Consider the following 22796-nt stretch of genomic DNA (forward strand, 5'->3'; position numbering starts at 1 on the left):
TGCATCAGTCTGAAGTTGTTGGTGATCCATTCCAGTACGAATGGCCTCTACATGGCAACAGGGCAGATGTTCAACATGTGGAGCTGCACAAGACAAGAATCAGGAAAGATGATGATGCTGTATCAGCAATACTAAATCTGATCCACAGCTGGGTGAACCCCATTACTACATCACATGATCTCATCAGTATTTCCACAGCAAGAACAGCTCTGCAGGAGATAGCCTCAGATCTGAAGAAGGCTTGGGAAGTAGGAAACAAGTGCTACACCATCTTCAAAACTGAAAGAATTGAGAGTAACTCACCGATCAAGACATTCCATGACCCAATGAAAATGAACAAGCTGAAAACCTTCAGCAATCTATGCAAGAAGAAGGAAATCAAAAGCAATGGCTGAACAGTTATTCTTCCAGCAGACAGAGCACTCTTGGGTCGCATTATTGCGATGGCGCAGGGTCGTGAACTTCAGATGGCAGAGGTACTCTCACATGCTTTGCGTCCCTTACCATGGGCATTGGCAACCCCAGAAGGGCTCCTTCGGAAAACCAACAAGGCTGTTCTAGCTACAGCATTGCAGAAGAATGTAGCCCCAGATAATGGAATGCCTGAACATTCTGCAACTGTCAGTGATGTGCTGAATCTCATTTACTTATCTTATTTACAGATAGTGTGGTTATACACAAATTGATTGACATTTTCTGGAAATATACTGGTCACAGCACCAATGTACCATAATATTACAGTTGGAACTACCAACTTTGTGTACCATATGGTATCTACATACCTAGTCAAAAGAGTCAATGGGTCACCAAACTTAATAATTTTGAATCAATATCGCCATCTGCATCGCATTTCAATTTCAGTAGCAAAATTGGCGAGAATCGTAATTTGAGGGTCAGTGGAGAACATGGGGCACGCACATGTCAACATACGTCAGGTAAGATTACAAATGGTATCAAAATATTGGGAAAGGGCTCCTGGGACAAGGTATTGATGAATTATGCTATTTGGTGAAAGTCGTCTTTAAATAATTAAATGTAAAACTATACGATGGAAAGAAACGTCATTTTCAGCAGGTTTAGATGCTATTTTTATCATATTATTTGAAAGTTCATTGTGGCCATTATATTTATCACTGGTGCATAATTTTTATACAATGATATGAGGAATTAAATATACTTGCCAACAAGATACAAAACGTTGGTGAAAATACTTGTATACATTCTTTATACACCATAAACTGACAATGACCGGATTCATTTTGAATGGAAAATCTGCAACCGGCGATCTTAGGGGTTAGAGTTAAACATCGAGAGATTAAACAGAGAAGGCAAAGAGCTACACACTGTCACACATTTTCCATCTCAATGGACCCAAGCCTTGCTAAAAATTACAATTAGCCTTGCTCCCTCTGACTGAGACCGATAACGAAAATTTTGGGGTCTGGCTCAAGGGCAATTATATTAACACAGCCTGGGAGTTCTTCCACAGAAACCTGCTCTCTGATATGCACAGATTCATCCCGTGTTGTTTTCAGTTATTATACCCATCCAGTCCGTGGTGTACACTGAATCCTCAGGTGAGGCAGTTGCCTTGAAACAACTTGCATTCTCATCTTGGAAGGGAAATCTGATCGAAGACAACCTCAGATCATTCCACAAAGCCCGAAACAAGTGTGTGTCTACTCTCAGGACAGCCAGAAAACAACATCTGTCAACCTCAAGATAGAACTTTAAAACTCGTTTGCATCCTCTAAAACCTGGTAGCGACTTGTGAGTACGATCACCCACCACCCCTCCATCTCCTCAATTGCACCATATCCGACTCGGCATGTGAGAAGGCCGAACTCCTCAATTCTGTTTGCTTCTAAAGTTAAACCTTGTGTCTCTAACCCCTTGCTCTTTTGTACACACCTTTCCCAGTCACACCTAACTGCTCCTGGACTTTGTGTCCTTTGCACCTAAAAGGTGGAGAAGTTTCTGGTAACCCTCCATTCTGTTTCTGCAATTGGACTGGATGGCATCGGCTCAAGTGTCCTAAACACTTTTTTTTTCTTTTTCTTTTTTTTCTTTTTCTTTTTTTTCTCTCTCTCTCTCTCTCTCTCTCTCTCTCTCTCTCTCTCTCTCTCTCTCTCTTGTGTTTTCTTCAACACTTGTGTTTTCATTTATGGCTTAGACATCTCACACAAGAATATGAATGATGTGTTAGGTAATTTCCTGCTTGCACAGGCAAAAATGGCAGTGTATAAATCAAGAAAAAGAAAAGTTGATGATCTCGGAGCTAATGAGGAAAATGCCTTGTTCTTGTTTAAAAATCTTGTGACGAGCCGTGTAAAGTTAGACTTTGCCTTTTTCTCCATAACAGGAAGGCTGCCACAGTTTGAGACCAAATGGTGCGTGAAAGAAGTCATTTGTAAAATCCTGGAGAAACGTTTATTGTTTTGTGAAATGTTTTGTGCATAATTTTACTGTATTAATATTTTTTGTTTGTTTCTCTGCTTGAAATGACAATGTGACCCCTATTTGGGGGTTTTCTTTTTCTATTTTTATAATAAAAAGATACAAAAGTCTCTCTCTCTCTCTCTCTCTCTCTCTCTCTCTCTCTCTCTCTCTCTCTCTCTCTCTCTCTCTCTCTCTCTCTCTCTCGCCCCCTGCTGGCCGTTCGTGTGTTGGGCGTGGCAAGATGGCGTGCACTGGTGTTCGTGTGCTGTAGCTCCGTGCTTGTGTTGTGTTGTCCCCCCCCCCCCATTCCTTCCTTTCCTATCGCGCTTTTGTCGTGTCCTTCTTTACCACCTGTATCCCTTTCCCCCCCTTGAGACAGAGAGAGTGAGAGAAGAGCCCAAAGGTGAGAGCAGACCCGTTCGGTTCAGTTTACCTGCTCCGTCGGTGCTGTTTACCTTACTCGCGTCGTGTGAACTTTATTATTCATTATTTCATTTCGACTTTATTTATTTTGTGTCCTTTCCGCCTGGTCAAGGTGGAAAGGTGAGACATCGCCGTTATGGCGAGTGTTCGTGCACGGCAGGAAGGGTTTGAAACCCTAACAAGGAAGCATGCTTTCGTGTGTGTCCCTCCCGAAGGTGTTCCTACCGAGGACATTATCCTAGCTGTAGGGAATGTTATCGGCGATGAAAATGTCCGCGCCGCGTCGCGGATGAACCAAAAGTTTGTTGTTTTCGTGTCGGACGAGAAGTTCGTGCATGATGTTGTTAGTACCGGTCTGTCATTGAAAGGTGGGCAGTTCGTCATGGTTTCCCCGATGGACACACCGGCGATTAAAGTTATTATTTCAAATGTCGCTCCGTTTATCACAGATGATAAATTAATGGCTGTTCTGACCCGGTATGGAACTGTTGTTTCCCGAATCTCGATGATTCCCCTGGGATGTCGGGATGAACGAGTGAAACATGTTATGAGTTTCCGGAGACAAGTATTCATGGTGCTTCCTGATCGCGGCGACGATACAGGACTAAACATCTCGTTTAAAATTTCGGTAAATGATCGTCAATATCAAATGTACGCTTCGTCAGGCACCTTAACGTGCTTCCTTTGTGGAGCCTTCGGACACGTTAAAAGGTTTTGTCCCAAAGCATCTTGTACGAAGTGCGGCAAATTGGGACACACCAATGTGGGCTGTAAAAAAGAAAACGCCCCGACCGTGCTTCCTCATGCCTCGACCGTGCTTCCTCACGCCTCGACCGTGCTTCCTCACGCCTCGACCGTGCTCCCCGACGCTCAAACCGTGCTCCCCGACGCTCAAACCGTGCTTCCTGGCGCTCAAACCGTGCTACCTGAAGCCCCGACCGTGCTTCCCGACGCCCCGACTGTGCTTCCTGATGTTCCAACTGTGCTTCCCGAGGTCCCGACTACGCTTCCCGAAGCCCCAACCGTGCCACCTGAAGCCCCAACCGTGCTACCCGAAGCCCCAACCGTGCTTCCCGAAGCCCCGACTGTGCTTCCCGACACCACGACTGTGCTTCCCGACGCCCCGACCGTGCTTCCCGACGCCCCGGTGCTACCCAAACCCAGTGAGATGGCACTTGGTGATGCTAGTACTGCTGACGAACCCATGAATGAAGAACTTGTCATACTGACCAAAAAACGGAAAGCACCACTAACAAATAGCCCCGATGGTGCGATAAAGAAGGCTGTCTTGGGCAGAGACACTGTCTCTGCAAAAGAGGGCAAAACGTTTACAGCAAACGAAAATATCGAACGCCAAAGTGGTAAAGAAGATGTTACTGATTTCCCAAGCTCTGAGAATAAAGCCGACATTGATCCGAACAATGCGGCCATTTTTGAGCCTGAACGCGAAGCCCCACCGGTCCCCCCTCCAGTAGCTGAGCGGACTGGTGACCAAACAAATTGCTCTGTCTCACAAACAGAAATCGTAACCCCGGCTACGCAGAGATCTGCAGCCATTTGCCAAAGCACACATAAAGAAAGTAAGCACCAGTCTGCTCGTGAGTGTGCACCAGAGTACCCAACGAAATCTCAGGAGATGCCTCCAGAGGAGCTTGTGAGAGCTGCAAGTAAGGCCCAAGATCCAGGTGGGACATTATCAGACCTGTCAGAGTCTGAGGACGAGGTGGAAGTGACTGAGCTGTCACAGTCATCAGCATCTCAGTCACAGATACCCCCCCAACACATCGTGTCGTTTCTAGCCGAAACGTACAGACAGCGTAACATAGTCATTAAAGACCATTTTGACGATTTGGCTGCATTCATCCACACTGCAAAATCCATAATTAAAACGCCTGAACAATTCGACCTGAATAAGTCACAATACCACAGGTTAAGAAAATTCATCACACGTGCAGGTGTAGAGTGTTCCCAGCCACAGGCTGATTTCATCAATACAGGATGAAAACTATAAAACTCGCAACCTTAAATATTAACGGTAGTGGTGCTAGACACCTCCGCCAGGTCCAAGTAAAAAACATATTTCAACGGAAAAAGGTGGATGTGATCTTACTTCAAGAAACTCACATCACACCAAATGTGGAACATAACTGGCATCAACTTTTTAAGAGCCAATGCTATTTCAGCAATTTATCAGCTTCATCTGCTGGAATCGGCTTCTTGCTGAAGCCAGGCCTCGTGTGTGAGTCATGCCATTTTCAGGAGGTAATAAATGGTCGGCTTAGCTCTCTAAAACTAGTAAGCCATAACTTCCATTACACTATGTTTAATGTGTATGCGCCAAGTGATAGCGTAGAGCGTAAGTCCTTCTTCACCGCAATGATAAATCACTTAAGATCAGTTGATTTTGATCATTGTGTGTGTGTCGGAGGTGATTTCAATTGCACCTTCGACCCATCGGTTGACAGAAATTCTGCCGAACCCCATCCTGAGTCCCATGTACACTTATCCAATTTTTTTAGCACAATGGGCCTCGTTGATGTTTGGCGGTTGCACCACCCAAGCACATCCCAGTACACCTGGTGTCGATGCGCCAATAGTCGAGTATCCTTGGCAAGGCTTGACAGATGGTACATCAACGTACCCTTTAAAAATACTGCGGTTTCTTCAAATATTTTTCCTTCCGTGTTTTCAGACCATCATATGGTAACCCTAAACCTTTCCTTTCCTCAACCCGCAAGTAGGAGCGCTTATTGGAAGTTTAATGTTAGACTTCTAGAAGATGGTATGTTTAAGGAAGCCTTTCGTGTTTTCTGGGCAAGTCTAGTAGCAAAGAAATCTTCCTTTTCTTCATCCAGCATATGGTGGGATAACATGAAATCTCAAATTCGGGTTTTTTGTCAATGTTTCCAATCACACAGCACAAACGACAAGCACATTACAATGGCCCGGTTGGAATTGGATATTCTACATTTGGAGAATAAATTGGCTCATGAAAACAATGACGCCAATTACCGGTTATTGCTTGTAAAGAAAGCTCTTTTAAGGGAGTTAGTTCAAGAGAAAGCAGCCGGAACATTAATTAGACTTAGAATACAGAATGTAAAGTTATCAGACACCCCAAACAAGTCTTTCTTTCATTTAGAATCCTTAAGCAAGCCATCACGGCTAATCTCTTCTGTTTTGGACTCAAGAGGCAACGTTGTTGTCAACGAAGATGATGTTAGAATAAACATTATTGAATTCTTTACAAAACTTTTTGAGGAGCAGACTGTTTGTAATGATACAATGATGGATTTAACCTCTCACCTCCCCTCCCTAACTGAGGCTCAACGGTTGGAGCTTGACCTACCAATCACCCTCCTTGAGCTAACCTGTGCTCTTGCTGCCATGGATTCAGGGAAAGCTCCGGGTATTGACGGTCTACCTCCCGAATTCTTTCTGACATTTTGGGACCTTTTAGGCCCTGAGTTGCTGAATGTTTTGGACACTTCTATACAGACTGGTATAATGCCGCTGAGTCTAAGAAGAGCCGTAGTGTGCTTGCTCCCGAAAACTGAAGATCCCCGACTTTTGGTGAACTGGCGACCGATCTCCCTGCTGTGCACAGACTACAAGCTTTTTTCAAAAGTACTAGCTAATCGACTAAAAAAGGTTATCGGTGATCTAGTACTGCCAGAACAGAGTTACTGTGTTCCTGGAAGATCCATCCATGATAATATTTCTTTAATTAGAGATCTCATTGATGGTAACCGTGTTAAAGAAGACTTTGGAATGATGTCGCTTGATCTTGAAAAGGCATTTGACAGTATCGACCATAAGTTTATGCATCATGTGTTACAGGCATGCGGCCTCGGAGCAAACTTTCGTTCCTACATTTCCTTGCTATACACGGATGTATTTAGTTTAATTAAGATTAATAATGTGCTGGCTCCCCCCATCAAGGTTCGGAGAGGGGTCCGGCAAGGGTGCCCAGTCTCTGGTTTATTGTTTGCTCTTTCTTTAGAGCCTCTTCTCAATCTACTGAGAAAGAAGATTTCTGGAATAGCACTCACTCCCATGAGTGCACCGCTAACCCTATGTGCTTATGCGGATGACGTCTGCATCTTTGTAAAAGATAAGGATGATATCGATATCGTTGTTGAGTGCCTGTCAAAGTTTCACGCTGCCTCCTCTTTAAAAATCAATTGGAACAAGAGCAAGACGTTATGGATACCCTCCCTTTATCGCAACCTTCTTCAGCCTGTACCACAGCCGCCCCCATCCCTCCCCGCAGGGTTGCTGTGGGGAAGTGAGGGAATTAAGTACTTGGGCATATTCCTTGGTTCCCCACAGTATGCTCAAAGAAATTGGGACGGGGTAATTGAGCAAGTGGGGGAAAGATTGAACCGATGGAAAAGGGTTTTACCTCATTTGTCCTTCAAGGGCCGTGTGCTAGTGATCAACAACTTAGTTGCCACAATGTTGTGGCATAAGTTCATCTGCCTGCAACCGCCGGAGGCCCTACTCAAAGCACTCCAGGGCAAACTGGTGGACTTCTTCTGGGGAGGCTACCACTGGCTACGACCCGATGTGATATGTCGCCCCTCGGCTGAGGGTGGCCACAACCTCGTCGACATCAAAGCCCGCCTAATGGCCTTCCGGCTGCGGTCCATTCAACGTCTCCTCTACATGGAACATCTGCCAGGCCGGCTCCCTGCACGCCTTGTACTGCAGCGAGCGGGTAGGCTCGGGTACGGGTTTGAACTCTTTCAAATGAACCTCCAGCATGTCGACATATCGGTTCTCCCTGCTTTTTACCAAAGCCTCTTAAATGCCTGGCGGAGCCTTTCTGTGAGTCGTCAGGCGGACACATATGTAACGAAAATGCTGGCACACGAGCCTTTGTTCTATAACCCTCTCTTTCCCGACATTCCAAAGAGTCGAGATTTTTGCCAACACTTTATAGCAGCTGGTATTGTGAAGGTGCGGCATCTCCGACATGACTCAGGGTATGGTTGGAAATCCGTAAGTGAAATCGCCGACCTGACAGGGATTTGGTCCCATAGGATGATTGCAAAAATTTTGAGGAAAATGATTCAGTTGGGACGGCAACTTGGCCTAACTTGGACTCGAGGTACAGAAGAAGATCCAAATGAGCCGACAGTGCCTAAATTAATTGTTGAACCCATTCAAAACGATTTGCCCCCTGTTAGCGATGGGTCAAAGCTTTTCCAGACAATGGACAGCAAGGGCATCTACAAGATGTGCCTCAAGCTGTTAAATGGGAACCCGTCGCTAAATGGAGTTACCCGATGGAAAGGATTGTTACCCGGAGGACCCCCCTCCGAACCTATCTGGGAAGCCATGTACAGTGAGCCCACATCCAAAAGAACAGGTGATCTCCAGTGGCGTTTGGCCCACTGGATTGTTCCCTCCAACATGTTTATTAGACATTTTTCTCCTGTATCTGTTTGTTGTCCCTTCTGTGCAGTCAATGAAGATTTGTTTCATGCATTCATAGACTGTGTACGATTATTTCCTTTGTTTCATTGGTTGAATTATATTGCACACAAAATGCATATTACTTTTTCTTTGAGAAATTTCATCTTTTGTTTTGCCCCTAAACAAGATCCTGTATCTAAACTGTTTAGTTTCCTAATAGCAACTGCGAAACTTGCTGTTTATTTAACAAGAAAAGATAAACTATCTGGCAAACCGACAGAGCACTGCAATATCATGTTGTCTTTTAATGCATTGGTCTCAGCAAGATTGAAACTTGAGTTTACCTTTTCCAACGTGACCGGAAATCTTCAAAACTTTATTGATACTTGGTGTGTCGGTGGTTTTTGTGGAGTTGAAGAAAACGAATTGAAAATACTGTTATGAGATACTGATTATGTTTCTTAGTTGATGATCATTTGGTGGTTCTTCTTTTTGTTGGCAGTATTGATTTGATTGTAAAACACGTATATTGTTACTTTTTATATTTTTATAATAAAAAGACTCAAAAGTCTCTCTCTCTCTCTCTCTCTCTCTCTCTCTCTCTCTCTCTCTCTCTCTCTCTCTCTCTCTCTCTCTCTCTCTCTCTCTCTCTCTCTCTCTCTCTCTCTCTGTCTCTGTCTCTCTGTCTCTCTGTCTCTCTGTCTCTCTGTCTCTCTGTCTCTCTGTCTCTCTGTCTCTCTCTCTCTCTCTCTCTCCCCTCCCCCCCCCCCTCTCTCTCTCTCTCTCTCTCTCTCTCTCCTCCCACTTTGCACAGCTGCCGCTCGCTTAGCACGCACGTGCGATTGCCAGGTCTGTTGCTCAGTCACTGGCGGTACGTGCTGTGTCTCGTGTTGCTTTTTCCTTTCTTCCTACCTTTTGGTCCTTTCTGCTGTCCGAGTGTCGGTGTCCCTTTCTATCGTCTTGTCTACTGAGCGAGAGAGGGAGAGACAGCGCGGTTAGAGTTATCCACTTTAGGTGGTTAACGGGATTTATTTATTTATTTCCCAGTTATTGTTGTTGTTGTTTATTTTTCATTTATTTCGGCTTTATAAACCTTTGTACCATTTATTGGTTACTTTTTTTTCGTTTAGTTACTTCAAATGGCTAGCAAGAATAGTCGAAGTAATGCCGGTCGTGACGCCGATGAGGTGTTAACAGATGAACACGGCATGTGTTTTGTCCCACCGGAAGATGTCTCGCTGGAGGAGACGCTCCTCGCAATCGGAGGATTGATCGGTTGTGAGAACATACGGGCAGCGTCCCGAATGCACCACAAGGTGGTTGTTTTCGTTTCACGTGTCCGTTTCGCGCGCATCGTCGTGCAGAACGGCCTCACCTTGGGCAATGACCAGTTTGTTCCGGTTTCGCCATGGAACACTCCGGCCTCGAAGGTAATACTATCAAACGTTCTACCGACGCTGTCTAATGAGGAGATTCTACAGAAGCTCGGTCAGTACGGTACTGTGGTGTCGAGAATTATCCAAGCCTCCATTCGCACCACAGACGGGAAGCTTAAGCATATCGAAACGTTTAGACGGTTTTGTTATGTTGTTTTGAAGGATGGTTTGACGCAATTGAATGTCTCTCTCGTTTTTAAGTCGTCAAAACGTGAGCACAGGATTTTTGCGGCAACGGAGAGGTTGATTTGTTACGGGTGTGGTGTACATGGACACACTCGGCAGTATTGTCCTGATGGGGAGAAAACGTATGCCACAGCAGCCGGACCACCTCCCCCCGTGACCACTACGGATGATTCTATAGATGTTTCGCCTTCAGTGCGGGAATCTACATCGGACCATCAAGGTACGGCTAAGAGTGGTGCTGATGAGACCCATACGGATGTGCTTCGTGTAAGCGATGAGTCATCCAATACAGCTGGCCATCGTGCAAACGATGAGTCAGCAAATGTAAGGGAGAAGCCTCTACCTGTAGAGGGAATGTTTTGTGAGGAGCAGCAGATTGTAGATGCGGCGTCTCGGAAAAATTTGAAACGGTCACTTGTAAGTGCGAGGAATGAGGACAAAGGTGTTAAAGTGTTGGTGGTGCAGACAGGAAGCAGTTTAAACGATTCAGACAGTCCTCCACATGAAGATCAGCAAGGTGGTGAGACTATGGCTGACATGATACCACCTGCTCAGGATGAAGGGGAACTTTTTCCTGAAGGTTGTAAATCAACCTGCGAAACCGAACAGCCTACTGATGACCATATCAATTCTAATGGGGAATGCAAAATACCCATTACTACTAATAACGACTCCTCCCCCCCCCATTGCAATGATGCATGAGGATGAAGAGGATGAAGAACCTAAGGTAGATGGGGATGGAACAGGTGTTTCTGTACAGGTTCAGGAGGAACTCGTTACTAGCGTCACGGAGGGAATTCTAACTACAGAGACACTGATCGGCCATGAGGAACCAGTGGCAATGGTTGACAGGGCTCCCCCCCCCCTCAGGAGGAAGAGCAGCCTTTGGAGATCTCAAAAGAAAATATTGTCAGATTTTTGAAGGAAACTTTCAGACAAAGGCATGTACGAATTAAGGATCATTTTCCTAATATCCAGGCCTTCCTTGCAGCCGCAAAACCTTTGCTGCAAAGGAGTGAGCATGTGGAAATCTCCGAACCTGAATTTCAGCGGCTGAGGAAATCCATCACGAAGGCAAACAAGGAATTAATTGAGGAAGAGGACTTCACCCCCTAGAAGAATCAACCATGGAACTAAATGTTGTATCCTTAAATATAAATGGGGGTCGTGCCCCCTTACGGAGGGTGCAAACCATTCAAGCGGTTGTAAAAGAAAAGGCTGACATTATTCTCTTACAAGAGACCCACGCTACTAGTGCTCAAGTAGCCGATTGGGGGAAACTTTTTAAAGGGCAATGGTGGCTAAGTGGGTTCCCTACACCTCGGGCCGGTGTTGCCATTTGCCTAAGTCACAAGATTTGTGCTCAACAGGTTTCATTTAAAGAAATCTATAAAGGGCATTTGATCTCCGTAGATTTTCTTTATAATACCCAAAAGATTATCGTAGTGAATGTTTATGCACCGTGTGACCCAATGGAGAGGAAAATTTTCTTTTCCACCCTGCGGGATTTTGTAAAAACTCTGGACCCAACAGCCTTTATCTGTATCGCGGGAGATTTTAATTGCACAATTTGTCCGTCAATTGATAGGAATGGTCATGAGCCTCATGTTGCCTCTACGAAAGCTCTAGAGGACACCATCAACATCTTTCGGTTTAAGGATGTGTGGAGATCACAACACCCACTCTCACGCTGTTATACATGGTGTAGATGCAATGATGGTATTATGTCAATGGCAAGGCTGGACAGATTCTATGTGAACAAGCCAATGTTGAATGTGGTGTCTGTCTCCAAAATTTTACCAACTGGATTCACAGACCACAGTTTAATCTCAATGTCCTTTAAGTTACCCTTTCCACCCGGTGGTAGTGCTTACTGGTCTTTGAATACTCGTCTCTTACATGACAAGGAATTTAATGAGGCCTTTCACGTCGTGTGGGAGAAAATTCGCTCCTCCAGACCTGAGTATGATAGTCTCCGGCTGTGGTGGGACATTGCAAAATCCCAAATTAAGAATTTCTGTCAACAATATAGTGCATACACCACCAAAATCCAATCAATATCAATAGATCAGTTAAAATCTGAAATTATATCGTTAGAACAGAATGTTGACGAGGTTGGGAGAGGTGCACGTGACCAACTAATATGGGCAAAGAAAGCAGTGCTGGAGGAAGCGGTACGGCAACGGGCGATGGGTGCCTTGGTCCGAATGCGAATGAGCTATTTAACTCTGGACATGCCAAACAAAGAGTTCTTTAAGTTAGAGTCTTCCCTCAAAAGGTCACAACAAATTCATACTTTACTCACTCCCAATGGGTCGCTGGTGACCTCTCAGCAGGCGATCAGGTGTACTCTGAAAGGGTTCTATTCTAACTTGTATTCTCCTCAGAACGTGGACAATGAGGTGATACGAGAGTTAACTGCTGGGCTTCCGAGTGTCGAGGAGGATGAGCGATGCATGCTCGATTCCCCAATTTCGGCTGATGAACTTGAAGCAGCTGTGCGGAGCCTGAAAGATGGGAAAGCTTCTGGAATAGATGGCCTGCCCACAGAATTCTACAAGACCTTCTGGGCCCTTGTGGGACCTGACCTAATCGATGTACTCGATGAAAGCATACGTGTCGGAGAACTTCCAATGTCTTGTAGACGAGCAGTCGTTTGTTTGCTACCAAAAGCTGGGAATCTTCAACTGGTTGATAACTGGCGACCTGTCTCCTTATTGTGTGTTGATTACAAGATTTTCTCTAAAGTACTTGCTAATCGTATGAAGACTGTGATCAGTTCAGTTATACACCCGGACCAGACCTACTGTGTGCCTGGAAAATCTATTTATGATAATATTTTTTTGGTAAGAGATATTATTTCATGCAATAAGTTCCTGCGTGACGATTTTGGGTTGCTGTTTCTTGATCAAACTAAGGCCTTCGATCGTGTTGACCACAAGTACCTTTTTTCTGTCCTGAAAGGAATGGGGTTTGGTGAAACTTTCACCTCTTATGTGAAACTCCTGTATACTAATACTCAATGTATGATGAAGATCAACAATAGGTTATGCTCTCCCTTTCCTTTCCAACGGGGTATTCGCCAAGGTTGCCCCCTCTCTGGGCTTTTATATATAGTCGCCCTTGAACCACTCCTTCGGTCTATTAGACAGCAAATACCTCAGGGAATGAGAAGTATAGAAGGAGCAGAATTTGTGCAGACGGCTTATGCTGATGATGTCTGTGTTTTGATTAGAAGCTCCAATGATGTCTCTGCTTTACAACGTTGTATGCGAGATTTCTCTGCAGCCTCTTCCGGTGGGATCAATTGGAATAAAAGTACAGCATTATGGTGTGGCAAAGGCAATCTCTCTTGTGTATCACCACCCTCACTCCCACACAACCTGGTCTGGAGAACGGACGGGGTTAAATATCTTGGAGTGCATATCGGTAATCGTGAAACAGAAATGAAAAATTGGGAAGGAGTGTTGGAGCAAATTATGCACAGATTGAAAGCATGGGAAGGACTGCTGAGGTCCATCTCCTATCGAGGCCGTACCCTTGTCATAAACAATCTGGTTGCAACAAAATTATGGCACAGAATTATTGCTTTACAGCCATCAAACCAACTAATTATGGCTACTCAGCGAATGCTAGTAAACTTCTTTTGGAGTGGCTACCATTGGCTGAGGCCTGAGATATTGTACTACCCCCGGAAGGAAGGTGGCCAGGGCATTGTTGATATCTCTGGTCGGGTTGTGGCCTTTCGGCTGCAGTCTCTGCAGAGACTACTGTTCGCTGAACAGCTGCCCTGGCGGCCCTTTGCATTTTTTCTGTTACAACAGGCTGGTAGACTGAGATATGATCGGCAGCTTCTTTTGATAGACCTCGAGCATATAAATTTTGCCTCTTCCGAGATTCTATCAGAGTTTATTGGACACTTGGAAAAGGTTTGACGTCCACCGCTTCCTTGAGGGCTATAATTGTCGAATGTTCCTTCAAGAACCCCTTTTCTTCAATAACTTTTTTCCTGGTATCCCTCATAGCCATGCCCTGATTAAAAAATTTATCCAAGGAGGGATTAACAAAGTATGTGATCTGAGAGATTCATCTGGAGTTAAGTGGAAACCTGCTGGTTTGGTGGCAACCTCAGTTGGATCTCGGTCTGTCCGACTTGTAGACCAAGTTGTACGTATAGTCATTAGAAAATTTAGACAGCTAAACATCGGCTGGGAAGGTGTTGGTAACATTGAGGACTTTCGGTTAGGTTTCCCTGAAATCAAAGTGCTCCTTTCGTCTTCTCTTCAGCCGGAGATTGAACATACCCCCCCTTTTCATCTTGTAACTAAGATTGGAATCCGTGATCTCTCTCGACAAAATAAGAATGTACCCCTCTCTGGGAGAACACGAGTAGCTTTGTGGTCAGAGCGGTTAGGGTTGGGGTCTCCCTCTACCCCCCTTTGGCCTCACATGTACACCTTACCAATACATGGTGTGTTAGCGGACATACAATGGAGGTTAGCACACTGGGTGCTTCCCTCCAATATTTTTGTCCACCGTATTAACAGCTCACTGCCGGAAACTTGTCCTTTCTGTGACCAGAAGGAGGATTTGTTTCATGCTTATGTACAGTGTCGTAGACTGACATCGCTTTTCTTGTTCCTTGAATATCTTTTTCACCAATTGTCCTTCCCTTTCAATATGCATATGTTTATATTTGGTGTGTCATTCAGGACCACATGTAGAGATGTGGGTGTTCTTCTCAATTTTTTGGTTGCTGTTGCAAAATATGCGATATATAAATCTCGGAAAATTAAAATAGATAACGGCTATGGCTCTGATGCTATTTCTATTTTTAAAGGGTTTGTCTCAACACGACTCAAGCTAGAATTTGATTTCTTTGTCAGTAATGGAAACGTCCAACTTTTTGAGAGAAAGTGGTGTATTGGCAATGTTCTGTGCTCAGTCGATGATTCAAAAGTGGTAATTACTTTATAATTCCTGATTGATTTGACTTTTTTTTTTCTTTGGAACTGATTGCTTGCATATATGTTTCTATGATCCTTATGCAATTTCTTTAAACTGGTTGCTGTGTTTTTTTTTACAACTGCTTTGTGAAATGTGTTTTTTTTTACAACTGCTTGTGAAATGGCTTTACATTGTTTATAATAAAAGGACACAAAAGTCTCTCTCTCTCTCTTTCTCTCTCTCTCTCTCTCTCTCTCGCCACCTATCGGCTGTCGGTGCGTTGGGTGTAGCGTCATGGCGGCTGTGAGCAACTGCTCTGTGTTGTAGTGAGTTCTTTGTGAGTTCTTTGTGAGTTTTCCTCCTCTCCTGCCCTCCCCTGCCCCCCCCTCCCTCTCCTTTCCATCCTGTGTACTTTGGCATTTTGTTTTCATCCTTCCTATACCTTTGTCTTCAAGAGAGAGAGGTTTGAGAGCGGACCCATTTTGGGTGCGGCCTACCGGCTTCGACGACGCTTTGTAAGCCTTTTTGTGCTTATACTGCACGTTTATTATTTATTCTAGTTTGATTTATTTCGTTTTGGTACCTACTTGTCCGGTTCGGACAAGTGGGGGGGTGTTAATTCGCTGGGATGGCGAATGCACGCTCTCGGTTAGAGGCGTTCGACAACTTAACAAGGAAGCATGCATTTGTGTGTGTTCCACCCGAAGGAACTTCCACTGAGGACATTGTTTTGCCGGTGGGGAAAATAATCGGTTGTGAAAATGTACGAGCAGCGTCAAGAATGAATCAAAAAGTTGTTGTATTTGTGTCCGATGAAAAATTCGTTCACGATGTTGTAAGTGCGGGTTTAACCACAGAGACAGGTCTCTTTGTCTTGGCGTCGCCTATGGACACTCCGTCGATGAGGGTCGTCATATCTAACGTACCCCCATTTATAACCTGCAACCAGCTGATGTCCGTTTTGTCCCGATACGGAACAGCTGTGTCAAAAATCACAATGATTCCGCTCCGGTCTCAGGATGAACGTGTTAATAAACACGTGATGAGCTTCAGACGGCAGGTGTATATGGTGCTTCCGGATCGAGGCGATGACACGGGGTTAAACATCACGTTCAAGGTAAAGGTGAACAACCATGAGTACCAGATGTATGCGGCATCGGCCTCATTAACATGTTTTCAGTGCGGAGCTTTTGGCCATGCGAAAAGGTTTTGTCCGAAGGTATCGTGTGTAAGGTGTGGTGAAGCAGGTCATAGTGACGCTGATTGTAAAAGAGATAACACCCCGGTCTCTAACGTACGAAACAACGTAAACCGAAATACCCGAACGGTTCCTACCGACGCTCCCTCGCACTCGAGGAGTAGGGATAATACTCCTGTTCGTCTTAGTGTAAACGACAACACCGCTGATTCGGTAAATAATGAAATAACCCCAGATAACCCACCTGTGGTGGCAGATGCTATGTGCAGTGAGGAGATGGAAGAAAATCCCATTGTGGTGACAAAGAAACGAAGAGCACCTGGTGCTTGTAACTCCAACATTACTTTGAAAAAGGTAGTGTTGGATAAAGACAGTGTGGGTGCAGACGCCCTGGAACGTCTTTCTCAGGTGTCCACAAGCTGTGTTGACACCAGGGAGAAGGAACATGAATTAATTAATTCTGAAACATTATCGGGCAGCACCGAAAACCTGGGAGAAAAAGTAGATGGTGAGACTAAAGATGATGATGAGCCCATTAGTGAGCCGCCACCTTCACTACCTGCTGAGACCGAGCGGATTGGGAATGTCTCAGCCCCAAGCTCCTCTTTACCCCTGCAAGATCTAAATCATGACACTGGTTCGTCAACTGAGCCAGTGAACATCTCCCTGCAGGAGGGTGAAGCCGAGATTTCAGCTCCTGCTGAATGTCCCGGGTACCAGAGTGATGATGACTCTACCATAGAACATTCCAGCAAATCTTCGGACTTGGCGGGCATCAAAATGGGGACTGGGCAGACTGATATATATGTGACCCGGGTGGAGCTGTTTCTGATTTGTCAGATTCAGAGGATGAAGTTGAGATGACTGAGTTGTCTCAATCTTCATCAGATCAGTCATCCATAGCCCCTCAACTCGTTATTTCTTTTCTGAATGACACCTACCGACACCGAAATGTGATTGTAAAAGATCATTTTCCTGATTTAATTTCATTCATCCAGGCTGCAAAGGACATAATTAGGAGGCCAGATGAATTTCATTTAACAAGGTCGCTGTTTCATCGGCTTAGAAAGGCTGTTACAAAAGCAGGGAGCGAGATTTCCCAACAACCGCTCACGCCTTTTGATAATCCATGAAAAAAACCACCTTTGGAACCTTAAATATGAATGGCGGAGGTGCAAGCCAAAACCGCCAGGTTCAGGTGAAAAGTTTATTTGAGCGCAAGAAAATTGATGTACTCTTACTCCAGGAAACCCATATAATTCAAAATGGGGAGTACGACTGGTGTCGCCTCTTTAAAGGACAATGTTTTTTTAGTAACATGTCTTCTTCTTCTGCTGGTGTAGCCTTTTTACTCAGACCAGGCCTAGTACATGAGTCATGCCTCTTCCAGGAGGTGATTAAAGGCCGGTTTATTTCATTGGAACTGGTCATTAATAATTTTCGGTTTACACTATTCAACGTTTATGCACCAAGTGAGAGTGTGGACCGAAGAGCTTTCTTTTCATCTTTAATTCGACACATGCAGTCGATAGATCTCAATAATTGTATTTGCATGGGGGGTGACTTTAATTGCACCTTTAAACCCAGTATAGACCGAAATACAGCAGAACCTCATCCCGAAGGTAGTACTGATTTGTTAAATTATTTTTCGGCAGTGGGTGTGCTAGATGCATGGAGACTGCATTACCCCAACAAATCTGAGTATACTTGGGGACGATGTGCCAATGGGAGAATGACTTTCGCTAGACTTGACCGTTGGTACATAAACTCACAGTTCAGGAATGCGGTTATCTCTCCAAATCATTTTCCATCTTTGTTTTCTGATCATCATTTAGTTACCATGGGCCTCTTTTTCCCTCAACCCTTACGCAAAAGTGCATACTGGAAATTCAATACCAGTCTTCTCGAAGATGCTTTGTTTAAAGACGCCTTCCGTGCTTTTTGGGTCATCCAACTTTCAAGAAAGCCCTCTTTCTCTTCTTTAGCATTATGGTGGGATAACACAAAAGCTCAGATTAGAGTGTTTTGTCAGCAGTTTGTTTCAAATGATACTGACGTAAAAAATATAACAATGGCTTGTTTAGAAGCTGATATTATACGGTTAGAGTGTAAACTGGCTAAAGATAATATCAGAAGAGACCACAGGTTATTGATTGAAAAGAAGGCTCAACTGAGAGAGCTGATTCAGGAGAAAGCAGCAGGCCTGTTAATTAGATTAAGAATAAACAATTTAAAGGTATCAGACACCCCGAGTAAATCTTTCTTCCAAATGGATTTTGTAAATAAGTCACCCAAAACCCTTTTCTCTGTACAAGACTTTAGGGGAAACATGGTTGCCAACCCTGGAGATGTAAGGTTGTGCATTAGAGAGTTTTTTTCAAAAGTCTATGCAAAACAAAATGTTTGTGAGCAAACCATGGAATTTTTAACTTCTCACCTTTCATCCCTAACTGAGCCTCAGTGCCTGGGCCTGTATTCAACAATTACTTTGCCTGAGCTAACGCAGGCCCTAAGTGAAATGGACTCGGGGAAAGCTCCTGGGATTGACGGCCTACCGGCAGAATTTTTCTTGGCTTTTTGGGACCTTTTGGGCCCTGAATTATTGAATGTCCTGGAATCATCCTTGGTGCTTGGAGAACTCCCACTAAGCTTCAGAAGAGCAGTGGTGTCGCTGATTCCAAAGACTGGGGATCTACGACAGATAAAGAATTGGCGGCCGGTCTCGTTATTATGTACGGACTATAAAATATTGTCAAAAGTGTTGGCCAATCGGTTGAAGACGGTAATCGGTGATCTAGTCCACCATGATCAGAGTTACTGCATCCCAAACAGATCTATTTATGATAATATTTTTTTGATTAGAGATTTAATGGAATGTGATTGCTTGGAAAAAGATTTTGGGATAATATTCCTGGATTTGGAAAGGGCTTTTGACAGTGTGGATCATGTTTTTTTGTATCGGGTGCTAGAAGCATGTGGCTTTGGTGTCAATTTTAGGGCCTACGTGACTTTGTTGTACAACAATATATTTAGTTTATTTAAAATAAATAACGAACTCAGCTCTCCGGTACAGGTTCAAAGAGGGGTGAGACAAGGATGCCCGGTTTCTGGGTTATTATTTTCCTTGGTAATGGAATCACTCCTAATTTTATTTAGGAAAAATATTTCAGGAGTGACTGTATCCCCTGGGAGTCCTTCAGTAGTTGTATCGGCTTATGCAGATGATGTCTGTGTGGTTGTTAAGAAGGAGAGTGATATCCCAGCACTTGTTGAATGTTTAAATCTTTTTTGCCTCGCTTCTTCTTTGAAGTGTAACTGGGACAAGAGTAAGGCCTTATGGATTCCCTGTCTCAAGAACATTCCACCTGGAAGAGTGCTGGTACCACCTGTGCATCTACCAACAAAGTTAAAATGGGTGGAAGACGGAGTCAAATACCTTGGGGTTTTCCTGGGATCTCCACATTACGTCCTCAAAAATTGGGACGGGATTGTTGAGCATGTCAAAAAAAGACTGGGACTGTGGAAACGAGCTCTGCCCCACCTTTCCTACAAAGGCAGGGTTCTAGTGGTGAATAATTTGGTGGCTTCTTCCCTGTGGCATAGGTTTATCTGCCTTCAGCCGCCAGAGGCACTACTAAAGGCAGTGCAGAGGCTACTCGTGGATTTTTTTTGGAGTGGTCACCATTGGTTACTACCAAATGTCATATGTAGCCCCTTGTCTGAAGGTGGCCAGGGACTGATCGACATAAAAAGTCGTATCATGGCTTTTCGGCTGTGTACCATACAGCAGTTGCTGTACAAGGAACGACTGCCAAGCCGACTTCTGGCCTATCACGTGCTGCGAAAAGCAAGCGGGCTCGGATATGGCCTTGAACTTTTCTTAGTCCAACTCCAACATGTCGACACATCTCATCTACCATCATTCTATCAGAGCCTTCTGAATGCCTGGCAAAGCCTTTCGACTAGTTGCCAGCAAGAAACCTATGCTACAAGCATGTTTGTGGAAGAACCCCTTTTTTACAACCTACTGTTTCCTGCAATTCAAAGAAGCCGAGACTTTTATCAACACTTTATTACAGCGGGCATAATCAAAGTGTTGGACCTCCGCCATGATTCTGGTTGGGGGTGGAAGACGGTGCAAGAGATAGCCGATATGACTGGAATATGGTCAAACAGAATAATCGGAAGAATACTAAAGGGAATAGTAAAGAAAAGCTTCCAACTTGGACTAAGATGGACCCAGGAAGTTTTGGTGACATCCAATGACTGGCATTTTCCTGGTTTATTGGTACAGCCTAGTCACGGAGACTTGCCCCCAATTAGTGAGGGACAAAACATTTTTCAGAAATGCAGTAGTAAAGACCTGTATCGGTTATGCACTGCAGTTCTGCTTGGGAACTCACCGTTAAATGGAGTGGCCAGGTGGAAAGGGCTAATGCCGGAAGGACTCCCATCTGAGCCTGCATGGGAATCAGTATACAGTAAGCTGGTAAGCAAAAGGACAGGTGATCTCCAGTGGCGAATGATACACTGGATCATTCCATCTAATAAATTAGTGAGTCATTTCGCGCCCATATCTACGTGTTGCCCGTTCTGTGTTTACACAGAGGATGTGTTCCATGCATACGTTGATTGTGCAAGGCTTGTGCCTTTATTTCAATGGCTGAACTACATGGCTGGAAAAATGAAGATCACTTTTTCTCTGCGATCATTTATTTTTGGTTTCAATGATATGAAAGAACATGTACATATGTTGTTTTTGTTTTTAGTGGCCACGGCGAAATTGGCAATTTATTTATCGAGGAAGGAAAAACTGAAAGGAAAGCCGATTGGGCAATGTGATGTCTTGTTCTTTTTTAATGCCTTGATATCTGCAAGACTCAAACTTGAATTTTGTGATTCTGGAAGAAAGAAATGTATTGATGAGTTTATGAACATCTGGTGTTTTGATGGGATCTGCATGGTGCAGGAGAATGAATTATTGATATATTTGTAGGTTTGTTGGGATTGAATCAGTGTGTGGTCGGTTTTTCTGTTGTTGTTTTTCTTTTCTAGTTCATTGGACTGTTTTGATTTCCTGTCATTATCTCTTTTTCTTTTCTGTATTTTTGATTATTGTGCCTGTATTGAATAGTATCTTCACCGACTGGCTTGTATTTTTATATTTTTGTAATAAAAACTCTCTCTCTATCTCTATCTCTATCTCTATCTCTATCTCTATCTATCTCTCTCTATCTTTCCCAGGTCATCTTTCCCAGGTCATCTTTCCCAGGTCATCTTTCCCAGGTCATCTTCCATCTGCTGCATCTAACATCACTGCATCTACTATAAATGGATGGGTTGTGTGTGTGTGGCATGATTTTGTGGAGTTCTGCTGGAGCTTTTTGATGTGGAGTGTGATACACTGAAATAATCGTCATGACCTCCTGCATTGATCAGACTAATTAACGACAAAGAATCCGGAAGAATTCCCCATGTTTTAAAGGCTCGCCATAACATCTTAATACGCCCTTCCACGGCATGGCATTCTAATATAATTAAAATAGAAATAACAAAAAGAATGATAACATGATAATAAAGCATATATTAATGAATACTGTACTAATAATATAAACAACAATAATAATTAATACTAATAATATAAACAACAATAATAATGAATACTAAAAATATAAACAACAATAATAATTAATACTAATAATATAAACAACAATAATAATGAATACTAATCTATCTATAATTCCAGTAATCTCTGTGTGTTTGTTTGTTTGTCTGTGACCGCTGTTTCTCGACAACCACGGGTCCGATATACTTTAAACTTGCCAGGTATATTGCTGGGGACCCGAGGATGTGCCTTTTCAAGGTTTCATATTAATCGGACAATTACTTACCGAGCTATGTCCAAAAAACGATTCAACCAATCAGAGAGCAGCGAGCTATCGCGTGTGCCGAACGTGGCGAACACACTCTGCCTCGGATGGCACATTTGAGAGCGTATTCATTTATTTCCCGTCGGCAAACTATGTTGGCGCTATGTTGGCGTTAAACGATGTTTTAAAACTAATTAAAACCCCGGGGGGATTGTCACTGTACTCGCAAGCCGTTCGCCGTTCGCTTTGGCGTTGCGAATGGACCAAAACATTTCATGGACCAAACCATTTCATGTAAAGCGTTCGCCGTTCGCTTTGGCGTTGCGAATGGACCAAAACATTTCATGGACCAAACCATTTCATGTAAATAGAGGGGGGGATATAATTTTAGATATAGATATAGTACGGGCATGCCCTAGTAATATAAACAACAATAATAATTAATCCTAAAAATATAAACAACAATAATAATGAATACTAATAATATAAACAACAATAATAATTAATACTAATAATATAAACAACAATAATAATAATTAATACTAATAATATAAACAACAATAATAATGAATACTAATAATATAAACAACAATAATAATGAATACTAATAATATAAACCACTAATAATAATGAATACTAATAATATAAATAATAATAATAATAATGCATTTATTTTATATAGCGCTTTTCAGGAAGCCCAAAGACGCTTTGACAGAGTGCAAAACATAATGCATAGCAAAACATAAAAACAATTGCAATAAACAACAATAATAATGAATACTAATAATATAGACAACAATAATAATTAATACTAATAATATAAACAACAATAATAATGAATACGAATAATATAAACAACAATAATAATTAATAATA

The 22796-nt window shown here is 43.4% G+C and overlaps 2 protein-coding genes across 4 annotated transcripts in view; one reads left to right on the forward strand and one right to left on the reverse strand.

The window, feature by feature from the left end:
* Positions 1-22796, reverse strand: part of LOC137414318 (uncharacterized) — a 96337-nt gene that overhangs the window by 13437 nt on the left and 60104 nt on the right. The window contains exon 3 of one of the 3 annotated variants that reach the window (XM_068099806.2): positions 20454-20510. The exons of the other annotated variants lie outside the window; for them this stretch is intronic. Within the exon in view, the coding sequence (XP_067955907.2) occupies positions 20454-20510 (57 nt within the window). The remainder of the gene's footprint in view (positions 1-20453; positions 20511-22796) is intronic. 3 annotated transcript variants of the gene reach the window in all.
* LOC137418960 (uncharacterized) overlaps positions 1-22796 on the forward strand; it is a 106536-nt gene that overhangs the window by 11422 nt on the left and 72318 nt on the right. The window lies entirely within an intron of this gene.

The sequence above is a fragment of the Myxine glutinosa genome, chromosome 10 (assembly GCF_964187855.1).
Source record: "Myxine glutinosa chromosome 10, kmMyxGlut1.1, whole genome shotgun sequence".
NCBI lineage: Eukaryota > Metazoa > Chordata > Myxini > Myxiniformes > Myxinidae > Myxine > Myxine glutinosa.